This window comes from Panthera tigris, chromosome D1, assembly GCF_018350195.1.
Source record: "Panthera tigris isolate Pti1 chromosome D1, P.tigris_Pti1_mat1.1, whole genome shotgun sequence".
Taxonomy (NCBI): domain Eukaryota; kingdom Metazoa; phylum Chordata; class Mammalia; order Carnivora; family Felidae; genus Panthera; species Panthera tigris.
The window spans coordinates 20,726,367-20,743,864 of NC_056669.1; the positions used below are offsets into that span (position 1 = coordinate 20,726,367).

Here is a 17,498-nt window from a genome sequence, read left to right on the forward strand (position 1 = left end):
TAGTGCCAGATAGTAAATATTTTAGGCTTTGTGAGCCATCTGGTCTCTCTGCAACTACTTAACTTTGTCCCTGTCGTGCTAACACGACCATAAATAATATGTAAACAAATGGAAATTTCTGCACTTTAATAAACTGTGTTTATAAAAACAGGCAATGGGTCCAATTTGGCCCATGGGCCATAATTTTCAGACTATTCTTACACTAATCAGATTGATGCAGACTAATACATGGCCTTTGGCTCCTTGCCAACAGGCATTACCAAAACCAGCATTTGGTGTCTCCAAGGGTACATGAATTCACAGGCACGCAACAGACAAAAAGGAATGAAATTTCTATTAAAAAAAAAAAAGACAAAACAGACACCTACCAGCTGAGTTACTGAGAGAACAGAATTTAAATATGCAAAATAAGAATATTCAAGGAGATCAGGGAAGATACCAGAAAAATAAAAAAGAATGGGAAGTCAAGCGTGAACCCAACAGGAAATGTTGGTATGCAAAATGTAATAATTAAAACACAATAAACTGTAGCATGGATATAAATGAGAATCTTACTAGTGAGTTGGAACATCACGTTGCGGACTCTGTAGAATGTAATAGGAAAGAAGGATAAGATAAAACCTCTTTTAAAAAACCAAACAGCTAAGAGATACAGAAGAGTTCCAGTAGGAAAGAAAAAAAATGGAGAGGTCATATTCGAGGAAATAATAGAGACACATTTCCCAGAATTAGAAAAAGAAAAGTCTCTAATTGAAAAGGCTTATAGGGGCACCTGGGTGGCTTAGTTGGTTAAGTGTCCAACTTCGGCTCAGGTCATAATCTCACCACTTGTGAGTTCGAGCCTGGCATCACACTCTGTGCTTACAGCTTAGAGCCTGGAGCGTGCTTCAGATTCTGTGTCTCCCTCTCTCTCTGCCCCTCCCCTGCTCATGCTCTGTCTCTCTCTCTCTTTCAAAAATAAATAAACAAGAAAAAGATTACAAAAAGAAAAGGCTTAAAACAGAAGAGAAAACTGAAGCTTTATCTGTATGAAACATCTCATGAAAAGGAAGTCTCCAGAGAGATGAAGGTTTTCAAATGTAAAAGACATAAAACAAACAAAACTGTAAAGAAGAAAATGTAGGAGGGGTGCCTGGGTGGCTCAGTCAGTTGAGCATCTAATTCTTGATCTCAGCTCCTGTCTTGATCTCAGGGTTGTGAGTTCAAGCCCTGTGTTGGACTCTGTGCTGGGTCTGAAGCCTTTAAAAAAGAAGAAAGAAAGAAAGAAAGAAAGAAAGAAAGAAAGAAAGAAAGAAAGAAAAAAGAAAAGAAAAAAGAAAATGTAGGAAAATGATTTTGTAATTTGGGATGGGTTCAAACTCATAAATTATAACTCCAAGAATTGATAAATTTGAGTTATCTCAAAACCAGGACTTTTTTTTTTTTTTTTCCCAACAAGGTACACCATGGACAAGTTTAATATACACATGACCAACTGGAAGAATGCTTTCGTAAGTACTTTTGAACCATTAGCAGAGTGCCTGGTTGGCTCAGTCAGTTAAGTGGCTGACTTCAGCTCAGGTCATGATCTCACGGTTCCTGACTTTGAGCCGCGCATTGGGCTCTGCATTGCTGGTGTGGAGCCTGCTTCGGATCCTCTCTCTCTCCCTCTTTCCCTGTCCCTCCCTCGTTCTCTCTTTGAAAATAAAGAAATAAACTTAAAAAAAAAAAAACCCAAAACATTAGCAGCCTAACCCACTGACAAATGAAATTCCCCTAAGGCTGCTGTTTCTTACTGTTTCAAAAGTTCTTAGCAACACTTTTATCTTTTGGTTTTTGACAAAACTATTGAACACCTACACGCATGGTAAGCCCTGGTCTCAGTTCTTTGTGGTTTGGAGTTGTGCTTTGGTCCTTGTCAAATTTCCTGGCCTAAAAAAAAAAAAACAAAAACAAACAAACAAAAAACCCCAAATTTCCTGGCCTAATCTCTGTTCTACTCACTTTCCTTCTTCGACCCTTCGTTCACAAGGGCCGATTAGACAGGATTCACTTACTGATTGATCCTGCCTAGGAATACTGAACCACCAAATTCTCATGCCTTACTACACACCACAACACTGCATCTCACAGGAGCTTATTGGAGATGCAAAACATTGAGCTCCGCTTCGGATCAAGCAAATGCGAATCTACAGTTTTTACCAAGATCTTCAGGTAACTTGCCATGATATTCAAGTTTGAGAAGCACCGTGACAGGTTTGGCCGAAGCCCTGACATCGCACACAGCACAACCACACCTTTTATCCTTGGAGCAACTCAGAAACGGAGCGACTTGCACGAAGTTACCGATCTAGTTTGTGGCCGGGCCGCTGACTGGAACCCAGAACCTCTGCTTCTCACTGAAGGCTTCTTTCTACACCACAGAGTAGTCTGGCATTTCCAGGTTTCACAGAGGTCATCCCTGGTCAGGTTTTCCCCCCCTCTCTAATCTGTGTCAGTGTGCGGTCAGCCTCAGCTGCTCCTGTCAGCTGTTCTTTCTGAGTCCGGTCTTGGTCCACATGCAGGAGACAGCTGTATGGTTCCCCTGCCAGTCGCCTTCGGGCACTGTGTGGTTGTGGTATGTTCTCACGCATGCGCAGAAGAGAGCGCGGTTGGGCTCTCTGTCAATATGCCATGCGACCCGGGCCCAGATTGCAAGTGTGCGTCACCTACGCCTTAGTGACATTTATGGCAACGAGGCTGCTTTTCCAAGTTTATAGAGTTGGCTCCTTCGTGACCTCCTTGGCACACTTGATGTAAGAGACTTTTGTTTCTCACTTCCTTAAAATATTATTCTGCGTGAAATGAAATTTGAGTTTTCCATTCCGTGAACCCGATTCTGCTCCAAAACGGGGACCCTTCTGGGTTGCAAGTTGGAAGTCCATTGCTGTGTGAGTTACTGAATTTTTCAAATGCCGACGTTACGCATTTTGTCTCCAGAGCCTTCATTGCTAATTTCTGTTATCTGGAATGTAATCTGCAAATAGCAAAAACCTTAATTCTTCTCCTGTGTGCGCCACAGACTTCTCTCTAAATTTTAAGATTTGCGTCTAAGGTGAAAATCAGTCGAGAGAGAGAGATGCCTGGGACCCAGGCTACCAAAGTCTCCATTTCGTGACCAGCTGTCTATAACAGCTGCAGCTTCTCCCATGAGTTCCTAGAGGGTCAGGCCAAGAAAAGCAAGGCTCTTTGTTACTAGTCTTGGAGCCCAATCTCGACGTATTTTTTTGATGTGGGATATGCCACGATTTCTCTTGCCTGGTAGAGGAGGTAGAGTTTTGACTAAAAGTAGATTCGGTTCATCCCTCAGGGTCACACTCTAATATTGGTCCTTAACATCTTCCCCCTTTGACGGCATAAAGAAGCTTAGAAAGGAGTCAACGTACAAAAATCCGTCACATTTCTATTCATTAACAATAAATGATCCAAAAAATTAAATAAAAATCCCATTTATCACAGTGCAAAAAATAATAAAATACTTAGGAATAAACTTAACCAAGGAGGTGGAAGACTTGTTCACTGAAAACTATAAATCACTCATGACAAAATTGAAGAAAATGCAAATAGAAGGAGAGACATCTATGGTTATGGATTGGAAGGCTTAATATTGTTCAAGTGTCCATCCTACTCAAAGTGATCTACAGATTCAATGTAATCCCTATAAAAGTCTTAATGGTAAATATATATATATATATATATATATATATATATATATATATTTTATAGAAATAGAAAAAAATTGAAAAAGTCATATGGGATCACAAAAGATCCCAGAATAGCTAAAACAATCTTGAGAAAGAGCAAAGCTGGAAGCATCACATGTTTTTCTTTCTCTTTCTTTTTGTCTTTCTTCCTTTCTTTCTTCTTTCTTTCTCTCTTTCTTTCTTTCAAGTTTATTTTGAGGGAGAGACAGAGAAAGTGTTGTCAGTGCAGAACCTGACTCAGGCCTCGAGCTCACGAACTGTGAGATCACGACCTGAGCCAAAATCAAGAGTTGGACACTTAACCCACCGAGTCACCCTGGCACCTCTTCACATTTCTTGATTTTAAAATGTATTAAAAAGCTACAGTAATCAAAACGGTATGCCCCTGGCATAAAAACAGTCACATAGACCAACGGAGCCTGTTAAAAAACAAACTTCAACTGAGTAAATTTGAACATTTAGTTGGCTTTGTTAAGTGATTCATGCATCAGGCAGCATCCCATCTAGCAATCAAAAAAGAGCTCCAAGGAGCTGTACGAAAAGGAAGGATTTTATAGGCAGAAACAGGGTGAGATAATTAGCAAAAGGAAAAAAGAAAGGATTATTTCAGGCAAGATTTCTTTCCCTTGGGGGAAGAGTAGTGGATCTTATCATGCAGATTCCCTCATCTTCCTTGCGGGGGCGGGGCGGATGGAGAGGGCCCATGTAACAGATTACCTCTTTGGTGCTGACCAGAAACTTCCTGACTGATCAGTTAAGACTACATTTCTGGGGGATGTTGAAACTGCAGTTAGTTTAGATATCAAGCCCCAGTTTGGTAACTTGGTCTAAGTGACCCCATTTTGGGCCTGTGGCTCTTTTCTTTTTAACATACAAATAGAAAGCCCAGAAATGGACCCATGCATTCACACTCAACTGGTATCTGATGAGGGAGCTAAGAACACACCATGGGGAAAGGACAGTCTCTTCAGCTAATGATGTTGAGAAAACTGGATATCTATGCGAAAAAGAATGAAACTGGGCTCACACCATACACAAAAATGAGCTCAAAATGGATTAAAGGTTTCAACATAAGACAAAAATAAACGTAAGACTTAAAATTGTAAAACTGCTAGGAGAAAACATAGAGGAAAAACTTCATGATGTGGGATTGGCCATGATTTCATGAATGTGACACTAAAGGCACAGACAACAAAAACAAAAATAAACAAGCGGACCAACATCTAACTTAAGAAGCTTCTGCATAGTGGAAGACAAAATCAAGAGTGAAAAGACAACAGGATGGGAGAAAAATTTGCAAACCATATATGTAATAAGAGGTTATTTCCAAAAAAATATATGGAACTCCTACAAGTCAGAAAAGAGCCCCCCAAGCAACTGATTAAAGTAGGCAAAAGACTTGAATAAACATTTCTCCAAAGAAGACATAAAAAAAGGGCAATAGGTATATGAAAAGGTGCTCACCATTATTAATCATCAGGGAAATGCAACTCAAAAACATAATGAGATATCATCTTACCCCTTGTCAGAATGGATATAAAAAAACAAAAGACAACAAGTGTTGGCAACAATGTGAAAATGCTGGGACCTGGGTACACCATTGATGGGATGTAAAATGGTGCAGCCATTATGGAAAATTGTATGGAGATCCCTCAGAAAATTAAAAAATATTCCACTTCTGGGTATATACCCAAAATATTTGAAATCAGGATTTTGAAAAGATTGCTGCACTTTGGTGGGGTTCAAGGCAAGCTTCCCCAGAATGTGCCACTTTGGCATGTCAATTATTTTTAGCTGAAGACACTCAAGGTCCAATAGGCTCAAAAAGATCTTTTTATCTCCTCCTAAATTGCCTAAAAGAATTTAGATAGGGAGGCTGTTCCAGGAAGAGAGCTATTACCAAAGATAATCTATTAAAAAATTTTTTTAATGTTTTTATTTATTTTTGGGAGAGAGAGAGAGAGCATGAACACAAAAGAGCATGAGCAGGGGAGGGGCAGAGAGAGAGTGAGACACAGAGTCTGAAGCAGGCTCTCTGAGCTGTTAGCATAGAGCCTGATGCAGGGCTCGAGTCCATGAACTGTGAGATCATGACCTGAGCCAAAGACAGATGCGTAACGGACTGAGCCACCCAGGCACCACAGTTTTTTTTTTTTTTTTTTTTTTTTTTTAACATAAGAAGACTTCATGTGGCACGACAAACATTTCTTTACTAAACATTGGCTTTTCCCATTTTCTGTGAAGTGTCTTCCTTCCCTTTAAGGTCCCAGACCCCTCCCACCTTGTCTTTAGCTCAGGCAAACCTCAATTGCCTGATTATTGGAGAGCCTCTCCTGTCTTTGTGTGGCTTCAGTATGTATGGAATTAAATTTAGTTCATTTCTGTTAGTCCATCTTGTGCCAATTTAATTATCAGGCCAGGCAAAGAACCTAGAAGAGGAGAGGAAAAGTTTTCCCATAACACACTTCTGTTCATTGTAGCACTATTCACAATAGCCAAAATACGGGAACAACCCAATGTCCACCGATGTATAAATGGATAAAGAAAATGGCGCCATATACATCCAATGGAATGCTATTCAGCCCTAAAAATGAAGGAAATCCTGCCACACGTGACAACATGGATGAACTTGGAGTACATTATGGAAAAGCCAGTTACAGAAGGACAAATAGTGCATGATTCCAACCTATATGAGAAATCTAAAATAGATTAATAGAAACAGAGAGTAGGATGGTGGTTGCCAGAGGCTGGGCGAAGTTACTCTTCAAAGATCTAAAGTCTGAGTTCTGTAAGATAAATAAGTCCTCCAGATCCGCTGTACAATGCTGTGCTTATAGATTACAATCCTGTATTGTAGACTTTAAATTTGTTAAGAGGGAAGATCTAATATGAAGTGTTCTTGCTATAATAAAAACATATTACTCTTGAAGTAATGTAATTTGGCACAACAATTGCATTAATTATTCACTAATATTATTGTCTATCAGTCTGCCTTCGTTTTCTGAGATTTTATCTTGATGGGCCCAATATATTCTTTCAGGGGTACTTTTTAACTCAGGTAGTTCCTATAAACAGTGTTTGGTAATAAAAATTAATATAAAATTTTTAGAGGGCAATTTTCATTTTTAGAAAAGTTCATGTGTTCCAAGACTAACTAGTTTTAATTCTAGAAAAGTTCATATTTTCCAAGACTAGCTAGTTTTAATTCTAGACATTCTAAATTTGTCCCTGAAAAACAAACTACTCTATGCACAAAGTTACTCTAAAAAATGAAAAGGATTTCAAAATTAAGTATTGTATACCTTTGGAGTTTTCATTTTATGGTTTGCTCAATTCTTCCCTTGGTTTAGTATGTATACATTTCAATGTATTAATGGTTGCAAGCTCCGTTTTCAATAATTGCTGTTTTCTAAATCTTAAAACGTGGAGCTATTTGGCACTATCTGTTAACAGCTTGGTTGAATATTGCTGATTAATTTTGAACCAAACGCAACCAAAACTTAAAGGTTCTCAAACAGTATAAAATCAAACTGGCTACAGAAACAAAGATAATAATTCCACTGAATTTTGTTATATTCACTATTAGCTCATGATGAAAACAATGGAATTTCGGTAACTCTCCCTGGGTATATATTTTAATTAAGAAGAACGCAACCTTGAAAAAAAATTGTAGTTTTTTTGTTTGTTGAAACGTTTAAGAAGTAACACTGAACTCAGAAAGATGCATTCTTGGAAAATCTGATTAAAGTACATGCGTGTATATGAAAAGTATTCTATTTATGTTAGTTGTCAATATTTAGATAACAGGTTATTTTAATGGACATGGGCATAATATATTTTACATTTTTATTATTTTTTTCCAAAAAATGTTTATTTTTGAGAAAGAGAGACAGAGAGCAAGCAGGGGAGGGGTAGATAGAAAGGGAGACACAGAATCTGGAGCAGGCTCCAGGCTCTGAGCTGTCAGCACAGAGCTGGACACAGGGCTGGAACCCACGAACCGTGAGATCATGACCTGAGCTGAAGTCGGATGCTTAACCGACTGAGCCACCCAGGCACTCCTAAAATTACTTTTTGCATATGAATTTTCAGATGGAAACATTTTGTGTTTAAAGTTTGCTTATAAAAAATAAATATTTCAAAAACACTTGAAGATTAAAGAAAAAAAAAAGCAGAAGCATGGAAAGAATCCAAGGGTCCAAGGGAAAACACACCAGGGAGAAGAAAAAGAATTTGCCCATAAGACCTAAAGCCACAGGCCTTCAGTAAAGAGGCGGTCATGCCTCTCTGCCCTATACCAATGGGTAATGTGGGAATTACAATAGGGAAAGGACAACCAGCAGTAGGAGATTTCAAGTTTCTCTTACTGCACCATATATATGTATGTATATATTTCAGTATATGTATATCTCAGCCATGTATATGTGAAAGAGGATTCCGAAGATTCATAAACATTTGAACTGGTTCACTTATCACATCTAAAGCACCAAAACACTTTGGATCTAATAGATCCTGAATTTGAAATATGTCATAGAGTACAATGTGCGCAAGTGACCCCCTGGTATAGTGCAATTCATTGGACTTGTTAATTACTCCTCCTCTGACCGGAGGAGGTAAATTGTCTGGGGGTTTTGTGTGTGTGTGTGTGTGTGTGTGTGTGTGTGGAGGGGTGGTGGGGGAGAGGTGGGTGGCAGGTGACATGTGTCTTGCACTCCCCCTGGTGGTTAGAGTGTGTTACTAATGAAGCTTAATGCTCAACTTTAACCCCAAGAAGATGAAGAACATCCTTATGGTATTTATGAAAACAAACAAAAACGTGATTAGGTATTAAAAAGGCAGAGCATAGGGGCGCCTGGGAGGCTCAGTCGGTTGAACGTCCGACTTCAGCTCAGGTCATGATTTCGCGGTCTGTGAGTTCGAGCCCCGCGTCGGGCTCTGTGCTGACCGCTCGGACGGAGCCTGGAGCCGGCTTTGGATTCTGTGTCTTCCTCTCTCTCTGCCCCTCCCCCGCTCATGTTCTGTCTCTCTCTCTCTGTCAAAAATAAGTAAACAGTAAAAAAAAAAAAAAGGCAGAGCATAAAATTTCTATCAGTCAGGGCTAAACCTGGTAAATTACTAAATTCAAAGAATGGATTTTTGTGGATTTTCAGTTTGCTACTAAGATGGGTTTATTATTGAATCTTTTTGTTGTTGTTTGATTATATTAAAACACTAGGGTTTAATTTCTAAATATAACAGTATCCAGAGAATTTTTCTTGTATTTGCTAATCACTTTCAAACTCCTAAGGCATTCATGAGCACTCCTTTTGCAAGGATTTTAATATCTTACTCTTCTTTAAAAAAATTTTTTTTAACGTTTATTCATTTTGAGGGAGAGAGAGAGAGAGAGAGATGGACAGTGTGAGCAGAAGAGGGGCAGAGAGTGAGACACAGAATCTGAAGTAGGCTCCAGGCTCCGAACTCTCAGCACAGAGTCCGACGCGGGGCTCGAACTCACAGACCACGAGATCATGACCTGAGCGAAGCTGGACGCTCAACCAACTGAGCCACCCAGCGCCCCCTAATATCTTACTCTTCTTTGTCTCTGTTTTATGTAGGGCAGTACGGAGCATGTACAACAGTGCTCTAGTTTCTTCACTTTACTCAGAGAACAGTTGTGTGAATTGGATGGGATGTGAGAGTTCTTATAAAGTTGTCTCAGATATTCAAATATACTATGTCGGAATTGTGTCTGACTTATGTGCCTTAGGGGTCCCAGATGGAGACTAGGATATGTGACATGCTGGTGGGCAAAGAAATTCTGAGTCAATTTATATCAGAATATTGGCTGGAGATGGTGGGCACGTGTGGGTAGCATCATGGTGGTGAAGATAACAGGGCATCTGTTTCAGATACTGATTACCTACCCACGTCACATGGATTCATTTTTAAATCTTATAAGCAGAGGGGCCATATGAAGAAGGTGAAGGGCTCTTTGAGATACAGGGCATAAGCCATGTTACATCTGTGCCCAGGTAGTGAAGCAGGATAATGGGGATTCTCCTAACTTCTACTTGGGATATGGCTTCATGTCCCTATAGCAGATACATCAGAGCACAGAGCAGCATATCCAGCATCTCAGTAGTCTGCTGTTTTGGGATCATGGAAAGACACCAAAAGCTTCTTCGTCACTTACATCCACTTTCTTACAGAGGGAATAGTCTGCAGTGACAATGAGAAAGTTGTGCTTTCGAGCCTCTTCAAAAAAGGCGTAAATCAGCAAAGGGCAGCCAGAACCAGATAGTATTAGGTGGAAGTTCATACCTACACATGAAACATCTCTTGGGGAATCCAAGAAACACTTTGTAGTAATTGCATAGGAGAGTGAGAGTTTATGGTATGTGTCTGGGTGAGAAAGGCAAGTGCCAGTGACATTTGGAATTTTATTGTGACCTGCTTTGTGTCCACAGACTGGTGAGGTCAAGAGGAAATTGGGTCCCAACTCCTACATGTGATACTGCCTGAAAGAGAAAGGGTAGAAAAACTAGTGGAAACCCTTTTTATGGACACTTTGTCTATAGTTCGTGCATATTGCATTTCAGGCAAAAAAAACCCCCATTTTCTACAAGGCTCTTTGTCTAATATCCTGAGAGTATGATATCATCATGGCCAACTCTGTCTAAGAATAATGGTTGTTAACAAAACATAAAATAATACAAAGGTTTTTTTTTTTTTTTTTTTTTTAAGCTGTGAAAGTGTAGGACAAAGAGAATGGTCATAAGTGATAATGATTATAATGGTGACCACTGTTTGAGAGTACTTCTACAATAAATGTTCTTTTATAGGTTTATTTATTTTTGAGAGAGAGAGAGAGAGAGAGCGAGCATGAGTAGGGGAGGTGCAGAGAGAGAGGGGGACAGAGGATCCGCACTAACAGCGGTGAGCCCGATGCTGGGCTTGAACTCATGAACCATGAGATCATGACTTGAGCCTAGGTCAGAGGCTCAACTGACTGAGCCACCCAGGCACCTCTGTGGACTGTACAATTTAAGGCTTTTTTTCCTTCCCTTCCCTTCCTTTTTTAAAATGTTTATTTAGTTTGAGAGAGGGAGAGAGAGAATCCCCAGCAGGCTTCTTGCCAACAGAGCAGAGTTCCACGCAGGGCTTGATCCCATGAACCATGAGATCATGACCTGATCCAAAATCAAGAGTCAGATATTTAACTGACTGAGTCACCCAGGCAGTCCTTTTCTGTTTTTTTTTCTTTTTTCTTTTAGAGTCAGAAAAAGGCAAGAGATATTTAGATCACAAACGATTTAAGTGACTGAGAAAAGAACTAATAAATCTGACTTTTAACACAACAGCTGGGAGCTCTGATTTGAAAATCTTCCTTATTGTATGTGTGTGTGTGTATATATATATATATATATATATATATATATATACATATACTTCATTCATCAGTCAATGGGCATTTGGGCTTTTCCATAATTTGGCTATTGTTGATGATCCACTAACCTTCTTGAAAGTGTTCACTATGTTTATATTTTCTTTATGTATGCACACTATTTCACCTGCTTTATTTTGGCTTTTACCCCCCAATTTCCATTAAACATTTTACCAAAGTTATTCATGACCTGCCCTTCTTATGTTCCTTTTCTCGGCCAACATCTCTACCTTTCACTTGGGTTTTCTTTTTCAGTGACTTTTTTTTTTATTGAAATGTAATTGATACACAAATTAGTTTTAAGAGTACATCATAGTGATTCAATGTTTTTATACATTATGAAATGATCCTCATGACAAGTCTAGTTACCATCTGCCACTGAGCAACATGGAAGGCTTCATGAACTTGGATGTCACCCTCGTTCAGGGGCCACGCAGATCCTCTTTGCATTGTTCCAGTTTTAACATATGTACTGTAGGGGCACCTGGGTGACTCCATCGGTTGAGCGTCTGACTTTGGCTCAGGTCATGATCTAATGGTGTGTAAGTCTGAGTCCCGCATCGGTCTCTGTGCTGACAGCTCGGAGCCCGGAGCCTGCTTCGGATTCTGTGTCTCCCTCTCTCTCTGCCCCTCCCCACTCATGCTCTGTCTGTCTGTCTCTCTCAAAAATGAAATAAACATTAAACATTGTTTTAAAAAAGTATATGTGCTGCCAAAGAGAGCACTCACTCAGGTTTATAGACACAGGCTTGATGGCATCCTGAGTCTTCCCTCTTTTTTCCTCACTTCTCGTACCACATGAGATCTAGGTAAATAAAAGAGGTGGAAACTGAATCTCTTGAAATTTTCAAGCATGCCTAACAAGAAGTTAAAATGCTCTAACTTTAAATGTCTTATTACAAATAGTGATACTTTATTACCTATTATTTCATGTAGAGATGGAGACAGCAAGTCTCAGATAAGTTGTGACGTGGTCAAAATCACCTGGAAAATAAACTGACTTAGTCAAGACTAGAGTTGGAAACCTCTGGATCCTACTTAGGTAATGTTTCATGGTTTAAAGCTATGAATGTACAAGGGTTTATGGATTCAATTTTTTTTTCTAAATGTAAGAAGAAGTTTTTTCAGTTCGGTATGGTCATTGTTCATCCTGTTGACACAGTCTCATGTTTCTGGAATGCCAACATGGCACAGTACTCATGCAGAATGAATGTGTTGAAGATAAGAAATGTGTGATGTACTAAGCACTAATGTCAGGTTATCCTTAGTATCAAGGACATGATTCTGTTTATTGTCTCTCTCAATGCTTCTTTCACCTTTTCATTTCTCAAACTATAAATGAAAGGATTCAGGAGAGGGGTCACCACTGTAATGAGGACAGCAGCTACCTTGTCAAAATTCAGGGAATAGTTCTGATTGGGTCTCACATACACAAAGATATTGCTCCCGTAAGCAATGGAAATGACTGTGATGTGAGAGGCACAGGTAGAAAAAGCTTTTTGACGGCCTTGGGCCGAGGGGATGCACAGGATGGTGGAGATGATGTAGGTATAGGATGCAGTAGTGAATGCCAGGGAGCTCAGGATGACAAGGGCAGATAGGAGAAAGTTGATCTGCTCAATGAGGTGAGTATCTACACAGGCCACCTGCAGAAGAGGGGCAATGTCACAGAAAAAATGCTTGATTTCTTTTCCACAGTAAGGTAGCCTTGTCACTACAATGGTTGGTACCAACACAGACAGGAAGGCTCCTACCCAGCAGCTCAGAACCAGCAGGAGGCAGGTCCTGCTGTTCATGATGATGGTATAGCGCAGGGGGTTACAGATGGCCATGTAGCGGTCAAAGGACATCACTGCTAGGAGGATAAACTCCACTGTCCCCAGAAAGAAGTAGAAATATGTTTGAGTGATACAGCCAGCAAAGGATATGGTTTTCTTCTCTCCTAGGAGGCAGGCTAGCAACTTTGGTGTAACGACAGTGGTGTATAAAATATCCAGAAAAGACAAATTACTGAGGAAAATGTACATTGGGGTTTGCAGGTGATTATCAGTCCATATTAGGAAGATGATGACAATGTTTCCTACTGCTGTTAATGTGTAAGTCAGCAAAAGAACCACAAAGAGGAGTATTCGAAGCTCCAGGAGAGTGGGAAAGGCGATCAGGGTGAATTCAGTCACTGTGCTCCAATTTCCCATGGGCATGGCTACACAGCAGGCAGCATCTCCCTTAAGAAACAAGAAAAGGAAGATCAGCTTGGGAGATAATTTTATAAATATCTGTTGAAAATGTGTTGGAGAGAGTGCCTTACATTGGGAGATGGGTCAGGGGTTTAGCCCTTGATCAGAAAATCATTCTTGTGCATCTTAGGGAAAGTCAAAATACCATTTAGACACAACTTTTTCCATAAAATGAAGGGAGAAGACTGGATTAAAAAAACCTCTAAGCTTCCTTCCAGTAATGAAATTCTATTTAGTCTCATTAAATGAAACTTCTCTTCAGTGCAGCCAGCTTCATGTTCCCAGTTAAAAATATGCTATAAAGTACTGACTCACACTTTAGCTAGAACTATTTTTTCTGAAGTATACAGTCACTGAGAGAGAAATCCTTTAAAATACTTTCCAGCTTTTTCTATGACAAATTTTCTTTCACTTTGACAGTTGATAATGATGACCTGCCATGAGTAAGAGATAAAGATTGACTCTCCCTGCCTCCGATACTTGGTGATTTCCAGAGTCTCTCATTTTTGAAAGTCTTTTCCTTACACAAGTAGATTTATGGAAACAGACAAGAAATATCTGAAATGGACAATGGTTCAGGCTTCCTGCTAATCACTTTAGATGACACATCAGAAGGGAATACTGGATATTTTATCTTTAGGTTATATCCTGTATCCAAAACCTACCTTCTACAAATTCTGTGAAGTATGTAATAATATATACATCAAATATCTGGCTGATTATTATTTTTTTATTGAAGTATAATGAATATACAATGTTATATCAGTTTCAGGTTTACAAGACATTGGTTCAACAATCCTATATATTACTCAGTTTCACCATGATAAGTGTAGTTACTGTCACTATATGTTATTGCAGTATTATTGACCATATTCCCTATGCTGTACTTTTCATCCTCATGACTTATTTTATGAGTGGAAGTTTGGTTCTCTTAATCCTATCTATCTATCATCTCTCTCTCTCTCTCTCTCTCTCTATCTATCTATTTACTTTTAGATCCCATATATAAGCGAAATCATATGGTTTTTGTCTTTGTCTGACTTATTTCTGGCTGATTATTTAAGAGGATGTTATACAATGTGATAAAACCAGAGAGGTACACATTATACACAGGATGGCAAAATGGAGGTAATTTAGCTTACTTCATTTACTTGATCAGTTGAAATCATCAAAGTGTACATCAAGATCATACAGTTGTTCTTTATCCCAGTATCTGAGATGTGTTCTTTGGCACGGTATCCCATTTCAGGTTAAAAGCACCCATTCTTTAAGTTTAATGCTTTCCTTGTCTAGATTTTACTTAGCTCTTCCTTAACAGATAGGTTAGAGCCATTCCCCTCATTTTCCTTTTCCCACCTCCCCTCCTACCCCATCTCCGAGATAAAAAAGTTCCTATTTCATTTTTTATTTGAAGTCTTTCCCATGACAAAAAAACCCTCACATTTTTTCCCAATGCAAATAATTAGAGCATGCAAATGCAAAAAAAAAAAATTATAATCTGCAATCAAACCTGTTAGGGATACAATGACCAGATTTTGGCAAATGTATTTCCGGGACGTTTCAAAATTACATCATATACATATATATCTAAAATAATTGATGCTGACATACTATTTTGTAGCTAGCTTTTCTATTTTTCTTTTTTAATAATAATCATTCATCTTTTGGGGCACCTGAGTGGCTCAGCCGGTTGAGTGTCCAGCTCTTGATTTCGGCTTAGGTCATGATCTCACTAGTCATGAGATTGAGCCCCACAACGGGCTCTGTGATGAGTGTGGAGCCTGGTTGGGATTCTCTCTCTCTGTCTGTCTCTGTCTCTCTCTCTCTCTCTCTCTCAAAAAAAAACCATCTTTCCATGTCAATTACTAGAACTCTACAAAATCATTTTCTAAATGTCTATCTTTATTTTTGAGAGAGAGAGTGTGAGTGGGGTAGGGGCAGAGAGAGAGAGAGAGGGGGACAGAGGATCAGAAGCAGGCTCTGCGCTGACAGCAGAGAGCCCCATGTGGGGCTTGAACCCATGAACTGTGAGATCACGACCTGAACTAAAGTCGGACACTCAACCTACTGAGCCACCCAGGTGCCCCTCTATAAAATCACTTTCTAAAATCAGATTTTTTCGAGGGACAATTGATACACAAAGACCTACCCATAGGGGTGCCTGGCTGGCTCAGTCAGAAAAGCATGTGACTCTTGATCCTCAGGGTTGGGAGACCGATCCCTACACTGAGTGTAAAGATCGCTTAGAAAGAAAATCCTAAAAACAACAACCGCAAAGAACTGCACATATTTAATATGCATAATTTTATGAGTTTGGACATATACAAACACCCATAATATCATCACGACAATTAAGGTAACAGACACATCCAACACCTACCAGAGCTTCCTTCACACAACACATTTTTAAGGGTCGTGTAGTGTTTGATTCTATGGATGGGACTGTGAGATATTTAGCCGTTTGCTTAGCTTTGGTAATTTAGGTGATCAGCATTTCGTTCCCACATAGATAATGACTGAATAAATATTCTTGCACATAAATCTTTGTGCAGCTGTTTCTTTTTTATTTAAAAAAATTTTTTTTAACGTTTATTTATTTTTGAGACAGAGAGAGACAGAGCATGAACGGGGAGGGTCAGAGAGAGGGAGACACAGAATCCGAAACAGGCTCCAGGCTCTGAGCTGTCAGCACAGAGCCCGACGTGGGGCTCGAACTCACGGACCGCGAGATCATGACCTGAGCCGAAGTCGGCCGCTTAACCGACTGAGCCACCCAGGTGCCCCTTGTGCAGCTGTTTCTACTCCGTAGAATACTGTTATTTTCTAATAAGATACTTGTTCTATATCTATCATAATATTAAAGAATCCAAAAAAGATTTATTCCTATAATATTAGATTTTACCAGCTTACTGGAGTAGCAGGGCCTGTAAAATCACTTATAGATCTCTTTCCTGGGTTCTTTTTCTGAGGTAATCTCAGTACGTAAACCTAACTCTGGGTAGCTGATGCCTCAGCGAGGGTAAGCTGCTGTGCTCTCTCTTGCTCTTTTTTTCAAAGCCTCCTTTTGTGTTCTGGACTTCAGTACTCTTTATTTTTTTAATTTTAATTTTAATTTTTAAGTAATCTCAACACCCAGCGTGGAGCTTGAACTTCATACCCCGAGATCAAGAATCGCATGTTCCACTGACTGAGCCAGCCCAGTGTCCCTGGACGTCAGTATTCTTATCAGAAAAATTAAAATGTTGGACCATACATTTATAAGATCCATTCAGTGTCTTCAAGTCTTATTTCCAGTTACTTTTCAATTTCCTTCCCCACCTCAAAGATTCTAACTCATTCTCCAGTAAACAAGCTCTCGAATGATTCTATAAATTACCACACAGAAGTGGATAATTATGAATACCTATACCAACATTATAGCATGTGAAATCTTGAGTGAACTTTCTGTCGGAGGTACTGTGTTTTCTGTTTTGTGTGTGTGTTGTATTATTATTTCCATGAGGTTGTTCAACAGGCAAATGATAGTTCACACTTTCAGATTCAAGTGTTAGATAATTACAACATTCAAAATGAGCTACTGTGAGATTTAAATTAAATCATAAACATGACGATAACAGATTCTTGCTAAAAATATGGTTTTGTTCAGAAAGGATTGGGATAAACTTAAAGGAGATGAATAATTACAGCAAACTGTTTCTTGAATAAATAACGATAAATTATGGAAAGTTTAATTGGGACTGAGGGATATTTTTAATGCATACTTAATCGGAAGCCCCCAGATCTGCATACGACCCCACTAAGAATATGACAGATCAGAGAGGCCACACACAAGAAGATATGTTTAACAGAAGTAATACATTAGTAATTAAAAGATATGTGGAAAAGTATACTTACATTTCCCTGATTGTATAGATGATGTAAGATTCTCCCAACATGTTTTGTACGTGCAGACATAGTAAGAAGTTCAAACTTCGATTATTATGTGTGAATGATTTACTCCAAATATTGCACTTTGAAACTTTTCTTTTGCCAATTCCATTTCTAGCTCATAGAAATACCTCTTAAAGATAAGATAAAATTGACTAAGTCAGTGAACCATCTAACCCAATATGT

At 39.2% G+C, this 17,498-nt stretch overlaps 1 protein-coding gene and 1 non-coding gene across 2 annotated transcripts; both read right to left on the bottom strand.

The window, feature by feature from the left end:
• Window positions 1-11,529: 11,529 nt before the first annotated feature.
• LOC122231573 lies at window positions 11,530-11,632 on the bottom strand. Its single transcript, XR_006208836.1, has one exon. It is a non-coding gene; the product is annotated as a U6 spliceosomal RNA (small nuclear RNA).
• A 769-nt stretch (window positions 11,633-12,401) lies between these two features.
• LOC102951827 (olfactory receptor 6M1) lies at window positions 12,402-13,349 on the bottom strand. The gene has a single exon (XM_007095495.2). The coding sequence runs from the start codon at window positions 13,347-13,349 to the stop codon at window positions 12,402-12,404; it is 948 nt and encodes a 315-aa protein (XP_007095557.2).
• Between the last annotated feature and the right edge of the window lie 4,149 nt (window positions 13,350-17,498).